Source organism: Onychostruthus taczanowskii, unplaced genomic scaffold (assembly GCF_017590055.1).
Source record: "Onychostruthus taczanowskii isolate IOZ18803 unplaced genomic scaffold, ASM1759005v1 scaffold112, whole genome shotgun sequence".
Lineage (NCBI taxonomy): Eukaryota > Metazoa > Chordata > Aves > Passeriformes > Passeridae > Onychostruthus > Onychostruthus taczanowskii.
The window spans coordinates 326,221-353,774 of record NW_024497852.1 but is presented as its reverse complement, the minus strand read 5'-3'; the positions used below and the strand labels follow the sequence as shown (position 1 = coordinate 353,774).

Genomic DNA, 27,554 nt, shown 5'->3' with positions numbered 1-27,554 from the left:
AATATTCATTGGATTTTAGTGTTGCTTTTTCTTCCTGTCAAGTCTGTGCCATCCCAAAATTCACATTTTCCTTGGAAATGGTTGTAAACCATAGGTTGGACTGGATTTAGGTTGGTTAAAAAAATCTTAGGTTGGATTTAGGTTGGTTGGGTGCTTTGATTTTCTCTTACCAGCATCTTAGCAGTGGCTCTTGTGGTGTTTGATCCCTCCTGGTGTTTGATCCCTTTTTCCTGGCATCCAGCAGCTCTGGAGTGTCGATGACCAGGTGATAAATTGGAAATTTAATTGGAAATTTCAGCCCTTTCCCAGTTCTGGCTGCACATGGGGCAGGGATTGTTGGGAGGTCTGGCTGTGACAGACCATGGATGCTCAGGAAAGGCAATCCCAAATCTCTTCTCCAAGTGCATCCAAACCATCCCAGCCTGGAGCAGCCCTGGGGCCAAGCAGGATCTGCTCAGCCAAGGTGCAATTCAGGTGATTTTTGAATTATTTTTTCCTACAAGGTGGTTTTTTTTTTTTTGAGGGTCTAAAATCCGTGCCTCTTCTGATTCTTCCTTAATTTTTCCTGCTTAGGTTTTTAAGGAGGAAATTTCTGGCCTTCTGCTTTTGCCATGTGCATAAACCAGCAGCTGAATTTTGTTTTCCAAGATTGAGACAACCACTCTGTGAAAATTGTCTTTTAGAGACAATTTTTTCTCTTTGTCAGTAATTGGTTTTTATTTTCAGCTGGAATATCAGAATTTAGAATTTAAAATCAGGAGTGATGTTGATTTTTATCTGGCATTTTTGATCAGGATTAAAACATGGACCTCAAATTCTTGGTCACCTTGGTCTCCTCCGTGAGGGGCCTGTGGGGTCCTGGGGATTCCCTCCAGCTCTGTGAGGATGCTGTGGGATCTTCATGGTCCTGGGGACTCCTCCTGCTCCTTGAGGGTCCTGTGGGATTCCCTCCTGCTCCCTGTGGATCCTGTGGGATCTTCATGATCCTGTGGGATTCCCTCCTGCTCTTTGTTGGCCCTGTGGGATCCTCTGGGCCCTGTTGGGATCCTCTGGGTCTGGAGGAATTCCTGCCTGCTCCGTATGGATCCCCTGGGCCCTGTGGGATTCCCTCCTGCTCTTTGTTGGCCCTGTGGGATCCTCTGGGCCCTGTTGGGATCCTCTGGGTCTGGAGGAATTCCTGCCTGCTCCATTCGGATCCTCTGGGCCCTGTTGGATTCCCTCCTGCTCCCTGTGGGATCCTGTGGGATCCCCTGGGCCCTGAGGGATCCCCTGGGCCCTGTTGGATTCCCTCCTGCTCCCTGTGGATCCTGTGGGATCCCCTGGGCCCTGTGGATTCCCTCCTGCTCCCTGTGGATCCCATAGGCCCCGTGATGGCCCCATGAGGGCCCCGGGCGAATCCCGCCCGCTCCCTGCCGATTTCTCAGAATTCCCAGTTTTCTCTGGCATTCCCGGATTTCTCAGAATGGATTCCCTCCTGCTCCCTGTGGATCCTGTGGGATCCCCTGGGCCCTGCTGGATTCCCTCCTGCTCCCTGTGGATCCCATTGGCCCCATGAGGGCCCCGGGCGATTCCCGCCTGCTCCCTGCCGATTTCTCAGAATTCCCGGATTTCTCTGAATTCCCGGATTTCTCTGGCATTCCCGGATTTCTCCGGCACTCCCAGATTTCTCCGGCACTCCCGCTTCTCTCCATAATCCCCAGATTTCTCCGGCATTCCCAGATTTCTCGGCCTTCCCGGATTTCTCTGGAATTCCCGCTTTCCCCGTGGCTGCCGGGCGGGCCGGGGGCAGTGGGGGTTGTGCACCATGAAGCCTCTGTTTTGTTTTCAGCATTCTTCCATGCTGGGCAGTGTTTTTGGGGACTCCTATTATGAGCAGCAGATGACAGCTAGGCAGGCTAATGCCCTCTCCCACCAGGTGAGCAAATTCATCTCGGGCCTCCTCGGCCTCTCCCCCGCCTCAAATTAATCCCAATTAACTCCTAATTAATTTACGTCACGTCCCCGTTTCGTCCATGTAGAGTTTTCCTGCTTTTTCGTTCGTTTCTTGTTTTGTTTGGTTTCCCTGCCCTCCGCTCCTCTCTTACTCTTTGTTCTCCCCATCCCACGTAGGTTCTGCCAAAAAAATGGGAGATCAGTTAAAAATATATATAATAATTAAACTTTTAAAATGGGAGATCAATTTAAAAATATATAATAATTAAACTTTTAAAATGGGAGATCAATTAAATATATAGATAATAATTAAACTTTTAAAATGGGAGATCAATTAAAAAGTAAATAATAATCAAGCTTGTAAAATGGGAGATCAATTTAAAAAATGCATAATAATCAAGCTGTTAAAATGGGAGATCAGTTAAAAATATGTATAATAATTAAACTTTTAAAATGGGAGATCAATTAAAAATATATAATAATGAAGCTTTTGGGATCCTCTATCATATAATAATTAAACTTTTAAAATGTTTTAAAATGGGAGATAAATTAAAAAATGTGTAATAATCAAGCTTTTAAAATTGGAGATTGGTAAAAAAATATATAATAATCAAGCTTTTAAAATAGGAGATCAATTAAAAATATATAATAATGAAGCTTATAAAATTGGAGATCAATTAAAAATGTATAATAATGAAGCTTTTAAAATGGGAGATAAATTAAAAAATGTGTAATAATCAAGCTTTTAAAATTGGAGATCAATTAAAAAAATATAATAATGAAGCTTTTAAAATTGGAGTTCAATTAAATATATATAAAGTAATGAGGCTTTTTAAATGGGAGATCAATTAAAAATATAATAATCAAGCTTTTAAAATGAAACATCATGGGAATACCTTGCTGAGTAAAAATAATTCAATATTTCAAGCTCCACGTTTCTGGCTGGAGTTGCAGTTGGGAAGGATTCCCTTGTGGGTGATGTCAGGATTGACTCAGGAATTTGGGAATAATCCATGGCTGGTTTCATTTGGGAATAACCAGACCCTCCCTTGGTTTGGCCAACCAGAGCATGGATGAATTAAATGATTGAATTAAATTAATTAAATTATGGAATTCTTAAACTGGAGTGTGTCCTGGAGGGAATTCTGCTGGGCAGGGACATCAGGCTGAGCTTGAATTCCCTTTATTCCCCTTTCCACCCTCCACCAGAGCATGGATGAATTAAATTCTGGAATTAAATTAATTAAATTATGCAATTCCTGAACTGGGATGAATCCTGGCAGGAATTCTGCTGGGCAGAGACCTCAGGGTGAGCCTGAATTCCCTTTATTTCCCTTTAAGTCCTCCACCAGATCATGGATTAATTAAATTATTGAATTTAATTCTGGAATTAAATTAATTAAATTATGCAATTCCTGAACTGGGATGAATCCTGGCAGGAATTCTGCTGGGCAGAGACCTCAGGGCTACCTGAATTCCCTTTATTTCCCTTTTAATCTGCCACCAGAGCATGGATGAATTGCAGAGACGAATTTAATTCTGGAATTAAATTAATTAAATTATGGAATTCTTAAACTGGGATGAATCCTGGCAGGAATTCTGCTGGGCAGAGACCTCAGGGCTACCTGAATTCCCTTTATTCCCCTTTCCACCCTCCCTTTTCTGTCCCCCTGTCCCCAGTTTGGTGCCTCCCTCTCCCGAATTGGGCAGGGACTGTCCCGTGCAGCTCAGGGCGCAGAGCCCCTTTTTGAGCAAGGAAAGATGAATTTGTTTGCCTGTCTGTGTGTCCTGGAGCCGTGTCCTTGTCCCCCTGTGTCCCTGTCCCTGCTGGGCTGGCAGTTAACCCCCGTGGTGTCGCTCTGCAGCTGGAGCAGTTCAACATGATCGAGAACGCCATCAGCTCCAACAGCCTGTACAGCCCCTGCTCCACCCTCAACTACTCGCAGGCTGCCATGATGGGACTGACGGGCAGCCACGGCAGCCTGCAGGACTCCCAGCAGCTCAACTACTCCAGCCACGGCAACATCCCCAACATCATCCTGACAGGTACGTCATGCCCCTGGGGACGGCCCATCATCATCCTGGCAGGTACATAAATCCCCGGGGGACAGCCCCAACATCATCCTGACAGGTACGTCATGCCCCTGGGGACGGCCCATCATCATCCTGGCAGGTACATAAATCCAAATAAATCCCCCTGGGACAGCCCCAACATCATCCTGGCAGGTAAATAAATCCAAATAAATCCCCCTGGGACAGCCCTGCCCTGGGGTCTGCCCCTCTCAGAGCCCTGAGCAGCTCCTCAGGGGTGGCCCCAGCCCTGCAGAGCTGCAGGAGAGTTTGGACAGGCTCTGGGACAGGCTGGGCTTTTGGGGTGTCTGTGCAGGGCCTGCAGCTGGATCCATGATCCCTGGGAGTCCCTCCCAGCTCAGGATGTTTCATCATTCCATGGTTCTGGACTTGGGGTTTCTCTCAGGGATTGTTGCTGTTGAGGGGTTTGTTTCACCTGGCTGTGGTGATAAACAGGTCACTTTCCCAGGTATCATCCTTTGGAAGTTGTGAGAATGCTCAGAGAAAGAATTAAAACAATTCTTACCTTCATCTCTGCACCTGGTGTTTGTGACCACGTGGAATGTTTGCACGTGGTGTTTATGGACAGGCATTTACAAAAAGGTGTTGTTCCTACTTAGCCAGTGGTGTGAGGGGTGTTGTTCAAGGACCAATCAGACTCTGAGTGAATGATCCTGTCTATAAATATGTAAAATTCCTAATAAATCTCACTTCGTGTCTTCTGAGCATTGGAGTCAATGTCCCCTTCCTTCAGCCATTCCCAACTCCAGGTGTGTGTCCCAGGGCTCACCTGCACACAGGTAGAGCCCCAGCCTTCCTGTGCATTCACCCTGCCTCTGAACTCCCTGGATCCTCTGCTGGAGTGAGGAAAAGCTGTGGCAGCCAAGCTCCTTCCCCTGCTCAGCCCCAGCTGGCCAGGACAGGGTTGGAGTGTCACATATGGTGGCCAGTCTGGTCACAGTGGGATTTTGGAAACAATCCCTGCCCAGGGATCCCGTGGCTGCAGCCAGGGATTGCTGATGGGAATGGTGGAAATTGAGGTTACTCCTCTTAAAGCTGAGGGAGAGAAAAGGCTCCAGTCACGCCAAACAAGAATTTTGGGTGGTGTTTGATGGCTTGGAGGTGCTGTGAGGAATCTGAAATCTGAAGGAGGGTGGATGTTCCTCATCTGAGAGCTCCATAAACATTTCCAGGGTTTTTGGGAGCTGTTTCCCGACTTCCACGCTGGTGTTTGACCCCTGTGTGTTTTGTCCCCTGCAGTGACAGGAGAATCCCCCCCCAGCTTATCAAAAGAACTGACCAGCTCCTTGGCAGGAGTGGGGGACGTCAGCTTCGACACGGATTCCCAGTTCCCTCTGGATGAACTCAAAATTGACCCTTTGACCCTGGATGGACTGCACATGCTCAACGACCCCGACATGGTCCTCACCGACCCCGCCACAGAGGACACGTTCCGCATGGACCGGCTGTGACCCGCAGGACCCGCCCGAGCTGCATCCCTTCCTGGAGCTCCATCCCTTCCTGGAGTTCCATCCCTTCCTGGAGCTCCATCCCTTCCCGGAGGGTCCATCCCTTCCTGGAGGATCCACCCCATCCCGGAGCTGCATCCCATCCTGGAGGGTCCATCCCGTCCTGGAGGGTCTGTCCCATCCTGGAAGATCCATCCTGGAGGGTCCATCCCTTCCTGGAGGGTCCATCCCGTCCTGGAAGATCCATCCTGGAGGGCTCATCCCATCCTGGAGGGTCCATCCCACTGCGGATGTCCATCCTGGAGGGAGCAGCTCTCCGTGTCCCCTGTACAATGAGTAACCAGAGCTTGTTGTCCTGAGCTTGCCGCGCTGCCGAGCCCCGTCCCCGTGGCCCAGCCGTGTCGCCCCCGAGCCGCTCGTTGCCGTCCAGCAGTCAGGAGTTGTCCGGTTTTTCCCGGTGGTTTTTCCCGGTTTGCCGTCGGCCTGTCCCTCCCCAGAGCCCCCCTTTGCCCCGGGTGGGACCTTGTCCCCGTCCCCGAGCACCAGAGACGGGCTGGGGGCAGCTCAGCGGGGCTGGCACAGCCCGGACGGGGCTTGGCGAGCGAATCCCTGCCATGCCACCTCGCCCTGGAGCTGGCACTGCCTCGTGCCACTGTCACCCCTCCAGGTGCCCTGCTTGTCCCCAGGTGTGTCCCCAACCCCGTGTCCCTCCCTCCTGCCCCAGCAATCCCGGCAAAGCCGCCAGGCCCAAAAATCCACTTCAAACACTATTTCTTTCCAAGCTTTTTACGGTTTGTTTTGTTTTGTCTTTTTTTTTTTTTTAATATATATGTAATATATATCTATTTCTATATATGGCTACATATATAGAGAGCATTTCTGAGCACACATGAAAGTTCTATAATTCATTACTTGATTAGACAGAGGATCAGAACATCTTAAAGCAGCTAAAAAAAAAAATAGAGACTAACCTGCATAATCCTAATTTTTACCTTGTGAGAGATTCCTGGGCAACAGGAAGGGCATTTCCATAGCAATGCCAGGCTCGTAGAATCATGATTTTTTAATTTTTTATTCGTATTCATTACTTATTCTGTTACTTATTTATGATTTTTTTTGGTTGTTGTTGTTGTCATTTATTTTTTTTAATTTTATTTAAATATTTTGATATTAGGAAAGTAGCTCAACTACATACAGCCAATGGAAGCACTCTACATAATATTTGTACAGTACATTTTTTTTTTTTTTGTGGTTTTATTCCAGAAATATATTATATATATTATATATGTAGGTATTTTTAAACTAACTGGAATTTTAAACAGATGTTAAGCAGGAATAAGGAAGCCTAAGGCAAGTTTAGATATTTTCCTTTGGAATAGGCAAAATAGGGTGGTTGGAACTTCAAAATTCCTTCATTCACCCGGGGGTGGAATAGGCAAAATAGGGTGGCAAGTTTAGATATTTTCCTTTGGAATAGGCAAAATAGGGTGGTTGGAACTTAAAAATTCCTTCATTCACCCAGGGGAAAAAAAAAAAATCTCTTGCTCCACAATGACCAGGATTGAATCCTCCAAAATTCTGTTTAATTAAATGGAGAATTGATTATTTCTGATGGTCCTTGTGAATATTTTGTGCTGCAAATTAAAAAAAGAAAATCCCACCCAGATTCCTCAGGCTGGGAATTGGGGGTTTGGCTCTGGCTGAGGGAGGTGATTCCCACATTTCTGGGATTTAAAGGGCACTGCTGGAACACCCTCATTCCGCTGCGATCTGCACGGGGAGAGGCAGGAATTCATCAGGAGTGAACAGGATTTGGAGTCATTAACTAATTAACTAATTAACTCACGCCGAGGCTGAGCTGCTCCTGGCGAGGGAGGCGCCTCCAGCCTGGGCTGGGAGCAGCCCCTGGATTCCAGTCCCTGGGATCCCCTCCCGGCTGGAGGGGGGCTTTGTTCCCCCCCCCCGGGCTTTGTTCACCCCCCCTGGGCTTTGTTCCCCCCCTGGGCTTTGTTCCCCCCCGGGTTTTGTTCCCCCCTCCTGCCCCTCCTGGATTTTTTCTGCCTCCAGCCCAAGGAATTCCCAATCCTGGCACTCCCAACCCCAAACCTTCTCCTCTTTGGGAATCTCTTAACGAGTTGCCCCGCAATTAATGAGAGTCCCCCTGCAATTAACGACTCCTCTCTGCTCTCCTGAGTTCTCCTAATGAGTTATACCAAGTTTCTGTGTGCTTCCAGAAATCCAGGGCTGCCCTGCTGGGATTCCAGGGTCAGGATCCCCCGGGCATCCCCTCACCTTCTGTGCCATTTGTTGACCATTTGCACTAAAATTGTGGAATTTTTTTCTTGGCTTCCCTGTGTCTTTTTTATTTCTTTGTTGTTTTTTGTTTTGTTTTGTTTTGTTTTCATTTTATCCTTCTCCACACCCTCCAGAGGTTTCCCTGCATCTCTTGGGAACGTTTTGGGATTTTTTTTGGCAGGGTGGGAGCTGGGGTTGCTCTCGGGAGGGAGCCCCTGCCTGGGTTTTTAACTCCGTGTGTAAATAAGAGCTCTTTGTTCCTTAGACTTGTAAGCAGACCTTGAAAATCGCCTTAATTTCAAACTTAACACACCTTGGATGCAACTGTCACAGTTAGGGACCCTCCAGCTGGGAGAAATCCAGCTTTAATCCCTCGGGAGGGGGGAAGGAGCAGGGATGTCCCCGTGGGAATGCTGGGTGTGACAGGATGGGCTCCAGCTGTGGCCAGGGAGAAGCTGCTTCTCATCCCGGGAATTGCAGCAGCTCCTGCCTCTCCCTTCCCCCAGGGGAACCTTTCATGTGGGAGCTGCCCCAGAGGATTCCCCCTTTCTCACTCCTTCAAATTCCACTTTTTGTGGCATCGGGCTGATCTGGAAGCAAACCCAGAGGAAAGGGTGGAGCGGATCCCGAGTGTTCCCAGAACAAATAATCTGCTTTTATTCCGAATGGAACAGCCCTGTGCTCATTTCAGTGGCTGGGGCTCCCTCCCCACGGGTGGGAGCAGAAAGGGAAAACCATCACTTAGCAAAAAAAAAAACAAAACAAAACAAAAAATTCAAGGAGAAAATGGTGTGAATTGCTGTTATTGCTAAGTTTGATTTCCGTGCTGGTGAAGCTGTCTGGTGTCTCCAGGGGTGACTGTCCCACCCTCCCTCCTGATCCCCCCTCCCTCCGTGTTTTTCTATCTCCACAAGGAATTAACCCCGAATTCCCAAGCTAGACTGTTGCATTTGCCAATACAATGGGGAAGAGCAGGAATAAACCCTCGGTGCATCCAAAACTGTGATTTTTTTTTTATTTTTTTTTTTCTTTTCCAGCAGCCAGCCCAGCCCTGGCGCTGGGGGGGCTGGGGGAGGCTCCTTTCCCTGTACATAGATTCCCCCTGGGCATGCGTGACCCGGCCCGGCTCCCACGGCTTCTGCATGGCAGGGAGCGCTTGCCAGCCCCCCCTGAGCCCCCACGCACGGCCTGGGCTGGGCTCTGCCTCCCCCCGGGCTGATTTTTCATTTTCCAGAGGGGAAAACCTTCCCAGAAACGGCTGCGAATCTCCTCGGGAGCCCGCGGCCTCCGTGGAGGTTTCGTGGATGATTTTGGTGAACTCGTTTTTAGGAGCGCTCATGGGTGATCCTTCAGCTCAGAGTGGGGTTGGGTTTGATGGTCCTGGAGGTCTTTTCCAGCCTTGATTTGGTTGTTCCTTCCCAACCTTGATTCCAGAATTCTTTTCCGACCTTAATTTGGTTTTTCTTCTCCCGCTTTGATTTTCTGTTCCAACCCTAATTTGGTGATTCTTTTCCAAACTTGATTCAGGTTCTTTTCCAGCCTTAATTCGGTGATTCTTCTCCAACCCTGATTCAGTGGCTCTTTCCCAACCTCAATTCCACGATTCCAGGAGCAAAATCTACCCTGAGTTTATCTAAAAGCAGTTTACCTAAATTTCCCTCAAAAACGAACCCTCGGACCTAAAACCTTGGATTTCTGCCAAAACAACAATTAAGCCTTGAGCTTAATTTCCTTAATTCCCTTAAGGAAAGACCCTGGAAACCCCCTCTGGACAGGAAGGAAGCGGGAAGGCCCCTCCTCCCCCCGCAGATCCCGACCTTGGCTTGTTTTTTTTCGGGAGAAACCCCAAAACCAGCGCGTTTATTCCTCGGAGCAACGGCCCCCCCGTCACTGTGATGGCAATGTGAAAGCGCAGGTAGCCTTTGTTACGTGTGTCTGTCCTTTTTAAAAAACAACCAGGAAAAAGGAAAAAAAAACCCCAAAAAAAACAAAACCAAACCTCCCTTCCCTCTTAGAATTAAACTTTGTAGTGTTCCTGTTCTTTGTATTTTGAGTTGCATCTTATTTATACGGCGCAGTGTAGGCATGGATTGCATGTCGGTTTTCTATGCGGGCACCACGACATTCTGACTGTGTATTATAAATCATTTTTACCTTTTTAAACAGGGAAAAAAAAAAAACCAACAAAACAAAACAAAAAAAACAGCAACACAACAGAATCATTGTGTGGAATTTCTATACTGCAAAGCCAAACACTACATGGAGTCCTCTCTTGGTTTGTGTTATTTATTTTCCGAGGCGGTTGGGGCGGGCGGGGGGCGGGCGGAGCCGTGTGTGCGTTGCCTTATGTGGGCTTGACCAATTTTATCAAAATAAAGGCCTGAAGGGGTGAAAAAAACCGCTGGCTCTTGTCTTCAGGGGGGGTGGAGGGGTGGGGTGGGAAAAGCGTGGAAAAAAGGGAGAATCCTGTGGAAAAAAGGGAGAGAATCCCGTGGGAAAAGGGAGAGAATCCCATGGAAAAAAGGGAGAGAATCGCGTGGAAAAAAGGGAGAATCCCGTGGAAAAAAGGGAGAGAATCCCATGGGAAAAAGGGATAGAATCCCATAGAAAAAAGGGAGAATCCCGTGGAAAAAAGGGAGAGAATCCCATGGGAAAAAGGGAGAAAATTCCATGGAAAAAAGGGAGAGAATCCCGTGGGGAAAAGGGAGAATCCCGTGGAAAAAGGGGAGAGAATCCCGTGGAAAAAAGGGAGAGAATCCCATGGAAAAAAGGGAGAGAATCCCATGGAAAAAAGGGAGAGAATCCCGTGGAAAAAAGGGAGAATCGCGTGGAAAAAAGGAAGAGAATCCCTTGGAAAAAAGGGAGAGAATCCCATGGAAAAAAGGGAGAGAATCCCATGGAAAAAAGGGAGAGAATCCCATGGAAAAAAGGGAGAGAATCCCGTGGAAAAAAGGGAGAATCGCGTGGAAAAAAGGAAGAGAATCCCTTGGAAAAAAGGGAGAGAATCCCATGGAAAAAAGGGAGAGAGTCCTGTGGAAAAAAGGGAGAGAATCCTGTGGAAAAAAGGGAGAGAATCCCGTGGAAAAAAGGGAGAATCGCGTCCCTTCCCTCTTAGAATTAAACTTTGTAGTGTTCCTGTTCTTTGTATTTTGAGTTGCATCTTATTTATACGGCGCAGTGTAGGCATGGATTGCATGTCGGTTTTCTATGCGGGCACCACGACATTCTGACTGTGTATTATAAATCATTTTTACCTTTTTAAACAGGGAAAAAAAAAAACCAACAAAACAAAACAAAAAAAAAACAGCAACACAACAGAATCATTGTGTGGAATTTCTATACTGCAAAGCCAAACACTACATGGAGTCCTCTCTTGGTTTGTGTTATTTATTTTCCGAGGCGGTTGGGGCGGGCGGGGGGCGGGCGGAGCCGTGTGTGCGTTGCCTTATGTGGGCTTGACCAATTTTATCAAAATAAAGGCCTGAAGGGGTGAAAAAAACCGCTGGCTCTTGTCTTCAGGGGGGGTGGAGGGGTGGGGTGGGAAAAGCGTGGAAAAAAGGGAGAATCCTGTGGAAAAAAGGGAGAGAATCCCGTGGGAAAAGGGAGAGAATCCCGTGGAAAAAAGGGAGAATCGCGTGGAAAAAAGGGAGAGAATCCCTTGGAAAAAAGTGAGAGAATCCCATGGAAAAAAGGGAGAGAGTCCTGTGGAAAAAAGGGAGAGAGTCCTGTGGAAAAAAGGGAGAGAATCCCGTGGAAAAAAAGGAGAATCCCATGGAAAAAAGGGAGAAATTCCATGGGAAAAAAGGGGAGAGAATCCTGTGGAAAAAAGGGAGAGAATCCCATGGAAAAAAGGGGGAAGCTGTAATTGTTGTTCCAGCAAGAAGCAGGCGGGGCAGGATTGAGGAGAGGGAGGTTCTTGAGGAAAAGGTGCCTCCATGCATTGGCATTTCCAAGAAAATTCCCAATCCAGCCCAGGGCTCTCTCAGCCCCACTGAGCTCAGCCCTGGAGGGTTCCTCCCTTCCACATCTGCAAGGAAAAAGCTTCAGAAGAGTGGAGAGAACCCACACGTGAACAAGGAGAAATCCAGAATTTATTATCCAGCATTCCAAGTGTTTATTTTCCAACATTCCAGAACAAAGATACTCTCCTTAAAGTGCTTTTTCATTTATTAAAATCAGCAACTTGTACCGAGGCTGCTCCACGTGTCCCTCTCAGACTCGTGCTGAGTTTGCTTTGCAGCAGGTCTTGAAAAGGAAAGCAACATTGACACTCCTTGGAGCAGGGAGAAGATTCCCGGGACTCATCCACGCCAAAGGAACTCCAACCATGCCGGCTGCTGCGGGGAGCTCCCAGCACGGCGCCGAGCTGGGGCTTGCAGCAGCTCAGCCTTCTGCTCACACTCCCTGTCTCCACCTCTGCCCTTCCCGGAGGATCTGTGTAGCATTTTCAGGGATTTGCTGCTGGGGAAGGGGAGCTGGAGGCTGCGAGGGCGCGGTGGGAGGTGCTGACAGCTCTTGGGGCAGGATTCCAGAGCGGGAGCGGGGCGGGCGAGCACGGGGCGGGGGCAGGACGGGGATTAGTCCTGCTGGAACCGGAACGTCTCGTAGTCCTCTGGGATGGTGTCTGAGGTTAAAGCAAAGAGAGATCAGCAGGGAGAAACAGGCTCGGGTCCTGTTTGCTGCCCCGTTCCCGTGGCCGTGCAGGTGTCCACGACTGGAAAATGGAGGAGAATTCCCAGTCTGCTTCCCGAACTCACCGTTGCAGCGGTAGCGGAGGTTGGACCAGATGATGTTCTCCTGGGAGAAGCAGAAGACCCCGAGGCGTCCCCCTCTCATGGTGGTGTCCAGGACAACTCCAGTGTCTGCCACGACCTCGGGGCCCTCGTAGAACCGAGCCCTGGAGGGGAGCGAGGCAGGGAGTGGCAGGAGCTGCCCGGCCTCGGGGCTGCTCCATCCCTGGGAGCTCCCCTCCAGAGCCGTTCTGGGGCTCCCTGGAGCCGATTTCCCTGCTGGGAATGGTCCTGCCCTGAGCCTCACCTGATGTAGCCGACCTGGGGCCGGTGCTGCAGGAACCAGCGGTAGGAGGTCTTGTCCTTCCAGCCCGAATTCCGGGGGTCCTTCCAGAGCAGCTTCACCTGGTCCGTGGTGTCTCCCGTGTGCCACAGGGAATTCCGCAGGTACTCCCCAGGGCCCGTTTTGGATTTCACTGCCTGGGACAGAGGAGAGCCTGGTCAACGTGTGCACAAAGGATTCAACACAGCTGCTTATCCCAAGGCAAAAATCCAGCAGGGAATTCCTCCTGCAGGGCTCCTTTACCTTCAGCTGAATGCCAGGCTCTGCCACGGCCCGGAAGGGGTTGGCCTGCCAGTAGGTCTGCTCCATCTGCTTCCACATCACCACGTAGAAGCTGGAGCTGTCCTGGTAGCCAAAGATGAACCCGGCGTAGTCGTCGTCCGTGGCCGTGTTGACGTGGAAGGTGCCCTCGAAGTCCACCCCGTTAAAGGCTGTGTACCCTGTCAGGGGCAGCAGAACAGACACTCAGCATTCCTGGACAGAGCAGAGCCAGGATTCAGCTCGGGAGGTGGATTTTGCCAGGGGGAATCTGGACTCTGTGCACTGCAGGAAGCAGTGGACGGAGTCATTAAGCAGTGGCTGATCAGAGCAGCACTGAGGGAGAAGGGGAATTCCTCACCTACAGCCAGGCCAGGGTCGCTGTTCATGGTCTGCACAATCTCCATGCCCTGGGAGAGAGGAATTGTGACTCTTTAGTGCAATTCCAGACACACCAAACTCCCTCTTGTGCTGCTCCAGGGCTGTGACTCGGGGATTTGGGCACTGCAGAACCACGGAGCCTTTTAGGGGAAAACCCTCCAGGACTGTTCCCAGCTGGAGCTCTCCCTACCTGGTTGAGGACGATCCAGTTGGGGTCAATCTGGGCGTCCCCCTCGGGGTCCAGCACCACGGTCTGGAAGGCCCTGAAGTCGGTGAGTGTCACCTCGGCGTTCTCGGGGCAGACGTCGATCCTGTCGATCACCATGTCCCTGTCGAAGTCATCCTCACACAGGTTCCCCACGCCGTCCCCTGGGCACGAGGAGGAGGAGGAGGAGGAGGAAGGAGCCTGGAGCAGCAGCTCCTGCCCTGGGTTTGCTCAGCCTCGGGCAGCACCAGGGGCAGCTGAGGGCACTGAGGGACTGGGACACCCCGAGGAGCTGCAGGGAAACCTGGAGGCTTCTCCTGCTGCCAGAGAAACCCCTCAAAGCCCAGACACTTCTGGGAGAGAGAGCCTGATCCCAAACCTGACCCCAAACCTGATCCCAAACATGACCCCAAACATGATCCTAAACCTGATCCCAAACATGAGCCCAAACATGATCCTAAACTTGATCCCAAACATAGCCCCAAACCTGATCCCAAACCTGATCCCAAACATGAGCCCAAACATGAGCCCAAAGCTGACCCCAAACATGATCCTAAACCTGATCCCAAACATGATCCCAAACATGGCCGTAAACATGGCCCCAAACCCGGTCCCAAACCTGACCCAAACATGGTCCCACACCTGATCCCAAACCTGATCCCAAACCTGATGCCAAGCCTGGCCCCAGCGCTGGCACCGTGGCCATCTGCCATGTCCCAGGCCTGGCACGAGTCAGTGCCAACAAAACCCAACCTCCTGCACATCCCAGAGCCCGGAGCGACCCCAGGACCCCCAAAGGACCCCCATCCCTCCCTCCCCCCATCCCTCCCTCACCATCCGAGTCCTCCTGGCCGGGGTTGGGGACCAGCCTGCAGTTGTCGGGGCCGGGGGGTCTGAAGTCGGGGATGCCGTCATCATCATCATCCTCGTCACACTCGTCCCCCAGCCCGTCACCGTCCGTGTCCACCTGGGAGCTGTTGGGCACCGTGGGGCAGTTGTCCCTCGAGTCCTGGTGCCCGTCGCCGTCGCTGGGGGAGAAGGGACAGGGACAGGGACAGGGACAGGGACAGGGACAGGTCACCCACGGCCACCAGCAGGGGAGGCTCCCCCAGCGCCGGGAGCCGTCGCTGGTTTCAGCCTCAAAGGTCACAGCAGGAACGGGGCAGGAATGTCCCTGCTGCAAATGGGCAGCTCTGGGGGGGCTCCTTCCTTCCTGTGAGGTCTGAAGAAAATTCTAAACCTCTGTTTGTTATAGGGTAAGGCCAAGCCGGGTTTTCACAGCCCTTTGGTGCCTTCACCCCCAGGATTTCACGCAGATAAATAGAATTTTTGATTTCTGCAGCTCTCACCTGTCCTGGTTGGTGTCACAGACATCTCCCACCAGGTCGTGGTCAGTGTCTTTCTAGAAAAATAAAGGCAGAATAATTTAAATTTTCCAGAGGAAAAGGCAAGGAAGAGAACAGAGAGCTGCCAACAGCAGGAGAGCTTCTGTGGGAATTTTTGGGGGGATTCTGAGGAACTCCAGCAGTGGGACAGGGCAGGAAGGGAGAGCCCAGAATGCCAAATTTCCTCCCTGGCTGATATTTGCTCCAGAGGGAATTTCCTTTTGTGCCACAGGAGGGCGGCAGCTGGAAGTGTGACTGACAGGGGGTGACAGGGGGTGACAGGGGGTGACAGGAGCGGCCCTGCAGGACCACCCGGGGGCTCTGTACCTGGTCGGGGTTGCTGAGGGTGGGGCAGCTGTCACAGGCGTCCCCCACGCCGTCCCCGTCCCCGTCCCTCTGGTCAGGGTTGGGCACTCTCCTGCAGTTGTCCATGGTGTTTTTGATCCCTGGAAAACAGGGCAGAGTGGATCCACAAAAACCCAGGGGGCGAATTCATGGCTGAAGCAAGGATTTCAGGGTTTGGGGGTGGTGTTCTCCGGGATTCCTGGCTGCTGGGAGCAGCTTTTGTGCTCAGCTCAGTCTCCAAAGCCAGCCAGGTTTGTGTCCAGCCCTGACTCCCCCAGCCCCGAGCCAGGAGCTGCGGGCAGCTCAGACATTCCCAAATTCCCCCCTTAAAAAGCAGTCAGGACGAGGCTGGCTGTGACGGTGGGCGATAAAAACAAAACGAAAGCAAAGGCTGAGAGCAGCACCCTGAGCTCGGGGACGCGGGGACCGCCCCGTTTGTCACCCGGGAACGGGGCTGGGGCCACCCCAGCAGGAGGCAGGGACGCGCCTGCCCTCACCGTCCCCATCCATGTCGTCGTCACACTCGTCGCCCCTGCCGTCGCCGTCGATGTCCCTCTGGTCGTTGTTCTTCACCTGGCGGCAGTTGTCACACGCGTCCCCGAAGTTGTCCTTGTCGGCGTTGCGCTGGTCCGCGTTCCGCGTGTACACGCAGTTGTCCTGCGGGGACAGGGGACGCGGGCTGGGGACAGCAGCGCCGCCTCGGGGGGTCACGGCCGGCGCTCGCTAAGGACAGGCTCCCCTGGGGTCCCGTCGGCGTCACGGGGTTCCTCAGCCTGGTTTGAGACCCTCAGAGCGCCCGAGAGAGGCCCTGGGGACCCCTGAACTCCCGCTGGGACCCCTGAACTCCCTTTGGGGCCCCTGAACTCCCACTGGGATCCCTGAACTCCCACTGGGACCCCTGAATTCCTACTGGGACCCCTGAACTCCCACTGGGATCTCTGAACTCCCTCTGGGACCCCTGAACTCCCACTGGGACCCCTGAATTCCCACTGGGACCCCTGAACTCCCTCTGGGACCCCTGAACTCCCAACGGGACCCTTGAATTCCTACTGGGACCCCTGAACTCCCACCGGGATCTCTGAACTCCCTCTGGGACCCCTGAATTCCTACTGGGCCCCTGAACTCCCTCTGAGACCCCTGAACTCCCACCGGGATCTCTGAACTCCCTCTGGGAGCCCTGCATTCCCCCTGGGACCCCCGAATTCTCCCCGGGACACCTGCATTCCCCCTGGGACCCCTGCATCCCCCTTGGGACCCCCGAATTCTCCCCGGGACCCCTGCATTCCCGCCGGGACCCCCGAATTCCCCCCGGGACCCCTGAACTCCCACTGGGACCCCTAAAACCACACTGGCATCTCTGAACTCCCACTGGCACCTCTGAATTCCTACTGTGACCCCTACATTCCCTCTGGGACCCCTGCATTCCCCCTGGGACCCCTGCATTCCCCCCGGGACCCCTGCATTCCCCCCGGGACCCCCGAATTCTCCCCGGGACCCCTGCATTCCCGCCGGGACCCCCGAATTCTCCCCGGGACCCCTGCATTCCCGCCGGGGCCCCCGAATTCCCCCCGGGACCCCTGCATTCCCCCCGGGACCCCCGAATTCTCCCCGGGACCCCCGAATTCCCCCTGCCGGAGCCCTGCGGGGGCAGCAGCAGCCCAACCTCAGCGTTTGGGATCCCGTCCCCATCGGCGTCGTCGTCGCAGGCGTCCCCGATGCCGTCCCTGTCCGCGTCCTCCTGGCCGGAGTTGGGCACGGTCACGCAGTTATCCTGCCGGGACAGAGACACGGGCACATGGGACGGCGGCCAGCCTGAGCTCCGAGCTCTCAGCAGCACCCAAGGCTTGTCCTGGAGGGAAATCGGGATGAAATTCCCGGATTTCCTCCCTCACCTTGCGGCATTTCTTGTCGGAGCAGCGCTGCTTCTCGTCGGGGACGCCGTCGATGTCCGTGTCCTTCCCGCACACGTAGCCGTTCCCTGCCCAGCCCACGAGGCACTGCAACAGACACACGAAAAGTCCCAAAGTCAGGCCCCCGAAACGCCAGGATTTACAAGAGAAACGGCACGAAACGCCGCAGATCCCGGGATGTGAAACCCTGCAGGGAAATAACGCCCGGGAGAAACATTTCTGGAATTTCACCAGCTCGGATCCGACTCTGCTCGCTGCTGGGCCGTGAGGAGGAGCAGAACTCGGCTCTGAGGATGCTGAGCGGATCCTCCCCGCTCAGCTCCAGGGAATTCCGTACCCCACAGATTCGCAGGGCTTAGGGGAAAAGCAAAACCCCAAAAAGCCGGACGGGAGCAGCGCAGGGAGGAGCTCAGGGACAAGGGCGAGCAGGGATGGATCGGGAAGGGCGCTCTCCAGGAGAGGGCAGTGGCAGACCCGGGAGAGGAGCGGGGGACGAGGGAACGAGGAGAGAGCCGACCGACCCCAGTCCCAGGGAGCTGGGATCACACCCGACCCCAATCGCAGGGAGTTGGGATCACACCCGACCCCAATCCCAGGGAGCTGGGATCACACCTGACCCCAATACAAAGGAGTTGGGATCACACCCGACCCCAATCCCAGGGAGTTTGGGATCACACCCGACCCCAATCCCAGGGAGTTTGGGATCACACCCGACCCCAATACAAGGGAGCTGGGATCACACCCGACCCCAATCCCAGGGAGCTGGGATCACACCCGACCCCAGTCCCAGGGAATTTGGGATCACACCCGACCCAATCCCAGGAAGTTCACACCCGACCCCAATCCCAGGGAGTTTGGGATCAGACCCCAGTCGTGGGGGAATCAGAGCAGACCCCAGTCGTGGGGGAATCAGAGCAGACCCCAGTCGTGGGGAAATCAGAGCAGACCCCAATTGTTGGGGGGTCAGACCAGACCCACAGGAGTGTGGGACCCAACCCCGATCTCGGGAGGGTGGGACCCGACCCCATCCGCAGGGAAACTGGGATTAAACCCAGACCGCAGGAGGGTGGGACCAGACCCCAACCAGCCTCGGGAGGGTGGGACCAGACCCCATGTGCAGGAAGGTCAGACCTGACCCTTCCATCCCACGGGATCACACCAGACATCAGATCTCGACAGGGTGGGACCCGACCCCAGTCTCGATAGGGTGGGACCAGACCCCAATCTCGACAGGGTGGGACCAGACCCCAATCTCCATAGGGGGGGACCAGACCGCAATCTCGACAGGGTGGGACCCGACCCCAATCTCCATAGGGTGGGACCCGACCCCAATCTCCATAGGGTGGGACCCGACCCCAATCTCGATAGGGCGGGACCCGACCCCAATCTCGACCGGGTGGGACCCGACCCCAATCTCGACCGGGTGGGACCCGACCCCAATCTCGACCGGGTGGGACCCGACCCCAATCTCGACCGGGTGGGACCCGACCCCAATCTCGACCGGGTGGGACCCGACCCCAATCTCGACCGGGTGGGACCCGACCCCAATCTCGACCGGGTGGGACCCGACCCCAATCTCGACCGGGTGGGACCCGACCCCAATCTCGACCGGGTGGGACCCGACCCCAATCTCCATAGGGTGGGACCCGACCCCAATCTCGATAGGGCGGGACCCGACCCCAATCTCGACCGGGTGGGACCCGACCCCCATCTCGGGAGGGTGGGATCAGACCCCAATCTCCATAGGGTGGGACCAGACCGCAATCTCGACAGGGTGGGATCAGACCCCAATCTCGGGAGGGTGGGACCCGACCCCAGTCCCGGGAGGGTGGCAGCGCCCCGGTGCCAGGGTGGCAGCAGTGCCCGGACCTGGCAGGACAGCGAGCCGTCCCTCTCCACGATGCACTCGGCTTTCTCGTGGCACGGGCTGATCTCGCCGTTGGGGCAGCGCCGTGCCCCGGTCGCCGCCTGGCTCCTGCAGCCGCTGATCTGGTCGCCCACGAAGCCCGGCTTGCAGGCCCCGCATTTGTAGGATCCCTGCGGGGAAAATGGGGACGAGGAACTCGAATCCCGGTAAATCCCGGCTGCAGCCCTTCCTCGGGACACCTCCCCCTGCCCCGGGGGCTGGCCTGGGACACTCCCAGGGATGCAGGGGCAGCCACCTCTGGGAATTCCATCCCATTCCCTCCCAGCCAGGAATCCCTTCCCAATATCCCACCCAAACCTCCCTTTTCCCAGTTTAAATCCATTCCCCATGTCCTGTCCCTCCATGCCTTGTCCCCAGTCCCTCTGCAGCCCTCCTGGAGCCCCTTCAGGGCTCTGAGCTCTCCCTGGAGCTTCTCCTCTCCAGTGAACCCCCCCAGCCCTCCCAGGGGTGCTCCATCCCCGGATCCTCCCCGTACCCCTGAGGATTTACCCGAGTGTTGATGCAGATGGAGTTTGGGACACAGTTCCTGGCAGCTCCAGTCTCACACTCGTTGATGTCGGTGCACACCTGCCCGGGGAGAGCAGGAGCTGCCTTCACCTCCAGCCCAGCCCAAACCCCGGGCCTGGGCAGGGCCAGGGGCAGCAGCAGAGCCTGGCACACCTCACCAGCCCAGACTAGTGAGCTTTCCTGCTGACAAGCTTGAGGCAGATCCCAGCAGGGCTCCAGACCCTTCTCCAGAGCCAGCCAAGATTCCAGCCTGGGAACAGAGCTGAGCTGCTGGAATATGCTCACTGTGGAAGGGGCTCCATGGATTTGGAAGCTCAGTGGCTGAATCCCACAACCAGCTCCGAATTCCCAGAGCCACATGTGGGACAATTACCCCTAAAAACCCCAATCAGCACAGGCTGTTGGGATTTTTAATCTGCCTGGAGCTGTCAGAGAAGCCGGGAGGGGGTGGCAGCAGCTGCAGGAACTCTTCTGTGTCCAGCAGGAAGGATTCCCATTCCTATTTTTATTCCCATTCCCCTTTTTGTTCCCATCCCCAGGATGGCCCCACAGCCCCGGAGGCGTTGGGATGCTCTGCCCAGCCCCACTTTGGCACAGGGGAGGTGGCTCTGGGGCTCAGGTGCCAGGACATCCTGGGCACTCTCCTCTCCCTGCATTCCCACCAATACATGGAACCAGGGAACCCCAAAACGCTTTGGGTTGGGAGGGACCTTTAATCCCTTTGGGAGGGACCTTTCATCATCCCATCCCCACCCCCAGGGACACCTTCCACTATCCCAGGCTGCTCCAGGCTGTCCTGGGGCACTTCCAGGGCTGGGAATTCCCTCCCAGCCCCTCCCATCAGCCAGGAATCCCTTCCATCCTTAGCAACCATCACCTCGCAGTTTCCCTCCCGATTCTTCACATTCCTCTGAGTCCCAGCTGCAGAGGGGAGAGAATTCCCAGCTTCCGAGGGACACAGAACATTCCAGGCCCTCACCTGTTTGTTGGCCCTGGCAAAGGCCAGTCCCACCCCTTCCAGCAGCTGCCCGGTGAAGCCGGGCGGGCAGGGGTCGCAGCGGAAGCCGGGGTTGGTGTTAATGCACTGGACTTTCGGGAAGCAGGGGTTGGCATTGCACTGAAACAAGAGAGAGGGTGCCCAGGGCTGTGCCAGGGGGCAGCTCCAGCCCTGGGGCACGTCCAGCTCTTGGGAGTTTTAGTTGGAAGGGAGATAAAACAGCAGAAGGGTTCCTCAGAGCGCCTCCCCAGCCCGGGTGTCCCCCTGGGGTGCAGCAGAACAAAGCCACTTTGAGCTCTGCTTGTCCTCAGGTGACACCAGAGCCCAGGCAGGGAGCTGCTCTTGCTTCACCTTTTCCTTTCTGGAATCCTCAGAGTCCAGGGGACTGGACAATTCCTCACCCTGGCCTTGAAACACAACTCGAGTTGTTTGTTCACCGCTCTTTCCAAAATTGCTTTGAATGCTTTGCTTCCTCCAACACTTCATTATTTCCCCTGGATTTTATGCTCTGTGCTGGCAGATGCATCACAGGAATACAGTGGATCCCATATTTTGGACTGACAATCCCAAAATCTCCCATGGAGCCTTCAGCAGGTTTTTAAATTGAAATGCAACTGAGGCTCTGCAAGAGTGGGATAATCAAGTTCATGGCTTGGGAAGCACAGAGCTCGGGAGCCCTACAAAAAAATCCATGGATGAGCAGAGCTTTGCACACACACAGAGCTTAAAATTGGTGGAATGCCACATTTCCTAAAAAAGATAAGATTTCCTAAAAATAATACACGGTATCTGCCCAGCAAGGTTTGATTTAAGGGCAGGAACAAATCCCTGTGGTTCAGATTTGCTGTTTCAAGGATTATCTGGGAACTCTTTGATCCCATTCCACACCTAATAAATCTTATCTCCAACAACTCCTCAGCAGAGGAGGCGGCTCTGGTGTTCCAAACTCCCCTCCCTGTGTGGCACAAACCTCAGCATTTATTTTGTTGGGACTGGACTGGCCCTAAACCCTCTCTGGGGAGGGCCAGGCACAGAATTCCAGAGTCTGCAGGAATCCCAGTGTCTGCCAGGGGCAGAAGTGCAGCTCCTGCAGGAATCCCAGCTCCTACAGGGATCCCAACATGTGCCACGGGCAGAATTGCAGCTCCTGCAGGAACTCCAGTGTGTGCCAAGCACAGAATTGCAGCTCCTGCAGGAATCCCAGCGTCTGCCAGGCACAGAGTGCAGCTCCTGCAGGAATTGCAGCTCCTGCAGGGATCCCAGCGTGTGCCAGGCACGGACCTGCAGCTCCCGCGGCTCCCGCAGGGCTCTCACAGCCCCGAGGCAGCTCCCGGCCCGGGGCCGAGGCTGTGCCGGTGTCCCCGGTGTCCCCTGTGCCCGTGTTCCCCGTGCCGGTGTCCCCGGTGTCCCCCGTGCCGGTGTTATCCCGTGCCGGTGTTACTCCATGCCAGTGTCCCCCGTGCCGGTGTCCCCGGTGTCCCCCACGCCGGTGTTACCCCGTGCCGGTGTCCCCAGTGTCCCCCGTGCCAGTGTTACCCGTGCCGGTGTTACCCCGTGCCGGTGTCCCCCTTGCTGGTGTCCCCGGTGTCCCCCGTGCCGGTGTTACCCCATGCCGGTGTAACCCGTGCCGGTGTTACCCCATGCCGGAGTCCCCCGTGCTGGTGTCCCCGGTGTCCCCCGTGCCGGTGTCACCCCGTGCCGGTGTCCCCGGTGTCCCCCGTGCCGGCGTTACCTCGTTGATGTCGCTGCAGTGGGTGCCGTTCCCGGAGTAGCCGGCGGGGCAGGGCCCGCAGCGGAAGCTGCCGCCGCTCTCGGTGCACGGCACGCCCGGGAAGCAGGGGTTGGGGACACAGCGGTTGAACTGCGTCATGGTGATGACAGGACCTGTCACCTCCGGCCGCATGCCTGGGGGACAGCAGGGGCTGAGCACAGCGTCCCAGAGCCACCAGAACAACCTGGGGTGTCCGGCAGCAGAGGGGCAGCAGAGGGGCAGCAGAGGGGCAGCAGAGGGGCAGCAGAGGGGCAGGGGCACACGGGCACTCACCGCAGGCGTCACATTCCATGACCGTGTTCTTCAGGAATGTGATCTCCTTGATCTGCAGGGGAACAGCGCCAGGCTGAGCCGGGACCGGGATCCCGGCACTCCCGGGGTGGGGAATGAACCAATAAATAATAATAATAATAATGAATGAAAATTTAATAAAATAAAATAAATACCGAAACAGCGCCAGGCTGAGCCGGGACCGGGATCCCGGCACTCCCGGGGTGTGAAATGAACCAATAATAAATGATAATAATGAATGAAGGGAGTGAAATGAACCAATAATAAATGATAATAATGAATGAAAATTTAATAAAATAAATACTGAAGCAGCGCCAGGCTGAGCCGGGACCGGGATCCCGGCACTCCCGGGGTGGGAAGGAACCAATAATAAATGATAATAATAATGAATGAAAATTTAATAAAATAAAATAAAAACTAAAACTGAAATAAATACTGAAACAGCGCCAGGCTGAGCCGGGACCGGGATCCCGGCACTCCCGGGGTGTGAATGAACCAATAATAAATAATAATAATAATGAATGAATGAATAAAAAAATTAAAATGAAATGAAATTAATAAGTACTGAAAATAAATAAATAAATAAATAAATAAAATTATTAAAAAATTAAAAAATAAATGAAATTAAATGACACTTGTAGGGTTTTTTCCTCCTTTAGGTTTTTCCCAACTCGAAGGTTTTTCCAACTGGAATTCTTTCCCAAATCAAAGTTTTTTTCAACTGGAATTCTTTCCCAACTCGAAGGTTTTTCCAGCTGGAATTCTTTCCCAACTCAAAGGTTTTTCAACTGGAATTCTTTCCCAACTCGAAGGTTTTTCCAGCTGGAATTCTTTCCCAACTCGAAGGTTTTTCCAGCTGGAATTCTTTCCCAACTCGAAGGTTTTTCCAACCGGAATTCCTTCCCAACTCGAAGGTTTTTTAAACCGGAATTCTTTCCCAATTCGAAGGTTTTTCCAGCTGGAATTCTTTCCCAACTCGAAGGTTTTTCCAGCTGGAATTCCTTCCCAACTCGAAGGTTTTTTAAACCGGAATTCTTTCCCAACTCAAAGGTTTTTCAACCAGAATTCTTTCCCAACTCGAAGGTTTTTCCAGCTGGAATTCTTTCCCAACTCGAAGGTTTTTCCAACCGGAATTCTTTCCCAATTTGAAGGTTTTTCCAGCTGGAATTCCTTCCCAACTCGAAGGTTTTTCCAGCTGGAATTCCTTCCCAACTCGAAGGTTTTTTCCCACCTTGAAGTTTCTCCCAGCCTGGGAGTTTCTCCCAGCTTTACCTCCCAATTGCAAAGTTCAGTTTTGCAGCAATAATCTGCTCACTCTGCACAGGAAGCAGAGAATTCCCAGAGCTCAGGAAATCAGGAATTTTTCACCCACCTGCTGCTTCAACAAATCCCGAACTTCCAGCAGCACCCTGTTGGTTTCCCTCATTTCTTGCAGCATTTCTGGCCCGACTTCTCCTCCTAAAAAAACCCCAAAATTGTTGGAAAATCCCAGAAGAAGCCAGGTTTATAATCCTGCTGATTATAAATCAGGGAAAGTTTATAATCGAGTGGATTATAAACCTGGGAAGGTTTCTATTCATATATATTATATGAGTATATATATTTATATAATATATATTTATGAATATATATGAAAATATGAATATATGATAATATATGTTTAAATATTTATATTACTATATGAATATATCATATATGAATATATTTATATACTAATAAGAATCATAATAATACTTTAATTATTATATGAACATATCTATTTATATGAAATATGTTATTATATGGATCCATTATATGCGGGACGGGAGCCGCGGCCCTCTCACCTGCGGCCCCTCTCACCTGCGCCCCCTCTCACCTGCGTCCCCTCTCACCTGCTCCCCTCTCTCCTCTGCCCCTCTCACCTGCGGCCCTCCCACCTGCGGCCTCTCTCACCTGCGACCCTCTCACCTCTGTCCCTCTCACCTCCGCCCCTCTCATCTCTGCCCCTCTCACCTGCACCCCTCTCACCTCTGTCCCTCTTACCTGCTCCCCTCTCACCTGCGGCCCTCTCTCCTCTGTCCCTCTCACCTCTGTCCCTCTCACCTGCACCCCTCTCACCTCTGTCCCTCTCACCTGCTCCCCTCTCACCTCTGTCCCTCTCACCTCTGCCCCTCTCACCTGCGCCCCTCTCACCTGCATCCCTCTCACCTCTGTCCCTCTCACCTGTTCCCCTCTCACCTCCGTCCCTCTCACCTGTTCCCCTCTCACCTCCGTCCCTCTCACCTGTTCCCCTCTCACCTCTGCCCCTCTCACCTGCTCCCCTCTCACCTCTGCCCCTCTCACCTCTGTCCCTCTCACCTCTGTCCCTCTCACCTCCGTCCCTCTCACCTCCGTCCCTCTCACCTGTTCCCCTCTCACCTCTGTCCCTCTCACCTGCGCCCGCGGCATTCCCGGCACCGCGGCTGGAGGCGGGGTCCCTGCGGGCGGCGGCGCTTGGGAGGGCCCGGCTGGGATCTTGGGGACACAAAGGACAGGGGGCTCAGCCAGGGACACCGGGAATGCTGGGGGTGAGCTCCGGGAACACCGGGAATGCTGGGGGTGAGCTCCGGGAACACCGGGAATGCTGGGGGTGAGCTCCGGAAAAACCGGGAATGCTGGGGGTGAGCTCCAGAACACCGGGAATGCTGGGGGTGAGCTCCGGGAACACCGGGAATGCTGGGGGTGAGCTCCAGGGAAATCGGGAATTCTGGAAGTCAGGAGCAGCTCCAGGGGTATTGGGAATTCTGGAGGGTCAGGACCCTCTCCAGGGGAAACCAGGAATGCTGGAGGATTGGGATGAGCTCCAGGGAAAATCAGGAATGCTGGGGGGCAAGATCCTCTCCAGGGGAAATCGGGAATGCTGGAGGTCAAGAGCAGCTCCAGAAAAAAGCAGGAATTCTGGTGGTCAGGAGCAGCTCTAGGGAAGACTGGGAATGCTGGGTCAGGATCAACTCCAGAGGAATATCAGGAATGCTGGAGGGTCAGGATGAGCTCCAGAAAAAATCAGGAATTCTGGTGGTCAGGAGCAGCTCCAGGGAAGACTGGGAATGCTGGGGTCAGGATCAACACCAGAGGAAAATCAGGAATTCTGGAGGTCAGGAGCAGCTCCAGGGAAAATCAGGAATGCTGGAGGTCAGGATCAGCTCCAGGGGAAAATTGGGAATCCTGGAGGGTCAGGACCCTCTCCAGGGAAAACCAGGAATGCTGGAGGATTGGGATGAGCTCCAGGGAAAATCAGGAATGCTGGGGGGCAAGATCCTCTCCAGGGGAAATCGGGAATGCTGGAGGTCAAGAGCAGCTCCAGAAAAAAGCAGGAATTCTGGTGGTCAGGAGCAGCTCCAGGGAAGACTGGGAATGCTGGGGTCAGGATCAACTCCAGAGGAAAATCAGGAATTCTGGAGGTCAGGATGAGCTCCAGGGAAAATCAGGAATGCTGGAGGGTCAGGATGCGCTCCAGGGAAAATCGGGAATGCTGGAGGCCAGGAGCAGCTCCAGGGAAAGACTGGGAATGCTGGAGGGTCAGGATCAACTCCAGAGGAAAATCAGGAATGCTGGAGGGTCAGGATGAGCTCCAGGAAAAATCAGGAATTCTGGAGGTCAGGATGAGCTCCAGAAAAAATCAGGAATGCAAGAGCAGCTCCAGAAAAAAGCAGGAATTCTGGTGGTCAGGAGCAGCTCCAGGGAAGACTGGGAATGCTGGGGTCAGGATCAACTCCAGAGGAAAATCAGGAATGCTGGAGGGTCAGGATGAGCTCCAGGAAAAATTAGGAATTCTGGAGGTCAGGATGAGCTCCAGGAAAAATCAGGAATGCTGGAGTCAGGATCAACTCCAGAGGAAAATCAGGAATGCTGGAGGGTTGGGATCCTCTCCAGGGGAAATCGGGAATTCTCGAGGTCAGGATGACCTCCAGGGAAAATCAGGAATGCTGGAGGGTCAGGATGAGCTCCAGGGAAAATCGGGAATGCTGGAGGGTTGGGATCCTCTCCAGGGAAAATCGGGAATGCTGGAGGGTTGGGATCCTCTCCAGGGGAAATCAGGAATGCTGGAGGGCTGGGATCCTCTCCAGGGAAAATCGGGAATGCTGGAGGGTTGGGATCCTCTCCAGGGGAAATCAGGAATGCTGGAGGGTTGGGATCCTCTCCAGGGAAAATCGGGAATGCTGGAGGGCTGGGATCCTCTCCAGGGAAAATCGGGAATGCTGGAGGGTTGGGATCCTCTCCAGGGGAAATCAGGAATGCTGGAGGGCTGGGATCCTCTCCAGGGAAAATCGGGAATGCTGCAGGATCAGGAGCAGCCAGGGAAGGATCCCCACCGAGCCCTCCCGTGGGGATTTGGGGTTTGCAGGGTCCCTTTGGCATGGGGTGAAAATCTGGGATGTGCCCAAGGCAGGGAGGGAGGCATGGAGCTCGTGCTGCTGGGATTTGGGGATTTTTAGGGATAATTTGGGAGTGAAAAGGTAACTGGACACAGAGTTGAACTCGGGGATTCTCCCAAAATCCCAGTGCCAAACTCCTCGTTGGCCATGAGGATGCACAACCTCATTTCTCTGGGGTTTTTTTCCTGTAATTTCTCATTTTATTCCTATAATTTCTCAATTTTTCTCTCTAATTTCTCAATTTTTCTCTATAATTTATCATTTTCCCCCATAATGTCTCAATTTTTTCCTATAATTTCCTCTCTTTTCCTCCTATTTCTCCATTTTCCCTACAATTTCTCCAT

General features: G+C 53.4%; 2 protein-coding genes across 4 annotated transcripts in view; one reads left to right on the top strand and one right to left on the bottom strand.

Moving 5' to 3' along the window:
* The window catches only part of CRTC1 (CREB regulated transcription coactivator 1), a 41,880-nt gene extending 36,242 nt beyond the window's left edge, over positions 1-5,638 (top strand). For 2 of the 3 annotated variants that reach the window (XM_041425506.1, XM_041425498.1), the window contains 3 exons: positions 1,829-1,915; positions 3,798-3,978; positions 5,263-5,638. In XM_041425506.1, the coding sequence (XP_041281440.1) occupies positions 1,829-1,915; positions 3,798-3,978; positions 5,263-5,474 (480 nt within the window). In that variant the 3' untranslated portion in view covers positions 5,475-5,638. The remainder of the gene's footprint in view (positions 1-1,828; positions 1,916-3,797; positions 3,979-5,262) is intronic. The other variant, XM_041425515.1, reaches the window with a different exon arrangement.
* Positions 5,639-11,839: 6,201 nt separating this feature from the next.
* Positions 11,840-27,359, bottom strand: LOC121346971 (cartilage oligomeric matrix protein). Its single transcript, XM_041425183.1, has 20 exons — positions 27,341-27,359; positions 25,229-25,309; positions 24,189-24,274; positions 22,799-22,850; positions 22,487-22,659; positions 20,737-20,874; positions 19,740-19,817; positions 19,193-19,360; positions 17,306-17,410; positions 17,077-17,184; positions 15,911-16,070; positions 15,396-15,514; positions 15,033-15,085; positions 14,518-14,711; positions 13,669-13,847; positions 13,459-13,507; positions 13,083-13,279; positions 12,804-12,976; positions 12,524-12,663; positions 11,840-12,390 (listed from the first exon to the last, which is right to left on the bottom strand). Exons 1-20 carry the CDS (start codon positions 27,357-27,359, stop codon positions 12,344-12,346), a joined length of 2,319 nt encoding a protein of 772 aa, XP_041281117.1. The 3' UTR covers positions 11,840-12,343.
* Between the last annotated feature and the right edge of the window lie 195 nt (positions 27,360-27,554).

What these genes read in the sequence shown, in the direction of transcription:
- LOC121346971 (XM_041425183.1), bottom strand. An exon ending in CGACGACATGGATGGGGACG is followed by an intron (nt 15,515 to 15,910) that starts GTGAGGGCAGGC and finishes CCTGTTTTCCAG; the next exon opens with GGATCAAAAACACCATGGAC. An exon ending in CCCCAGGTCGGCTACATCAG is followed by an intron (nt 12,664 to 12,803) that starts GTGAGGCTCAGG and finishes GCTCCCCTCCAG; the next exon opens with GGCTCGGTTCTACGAGGGCC.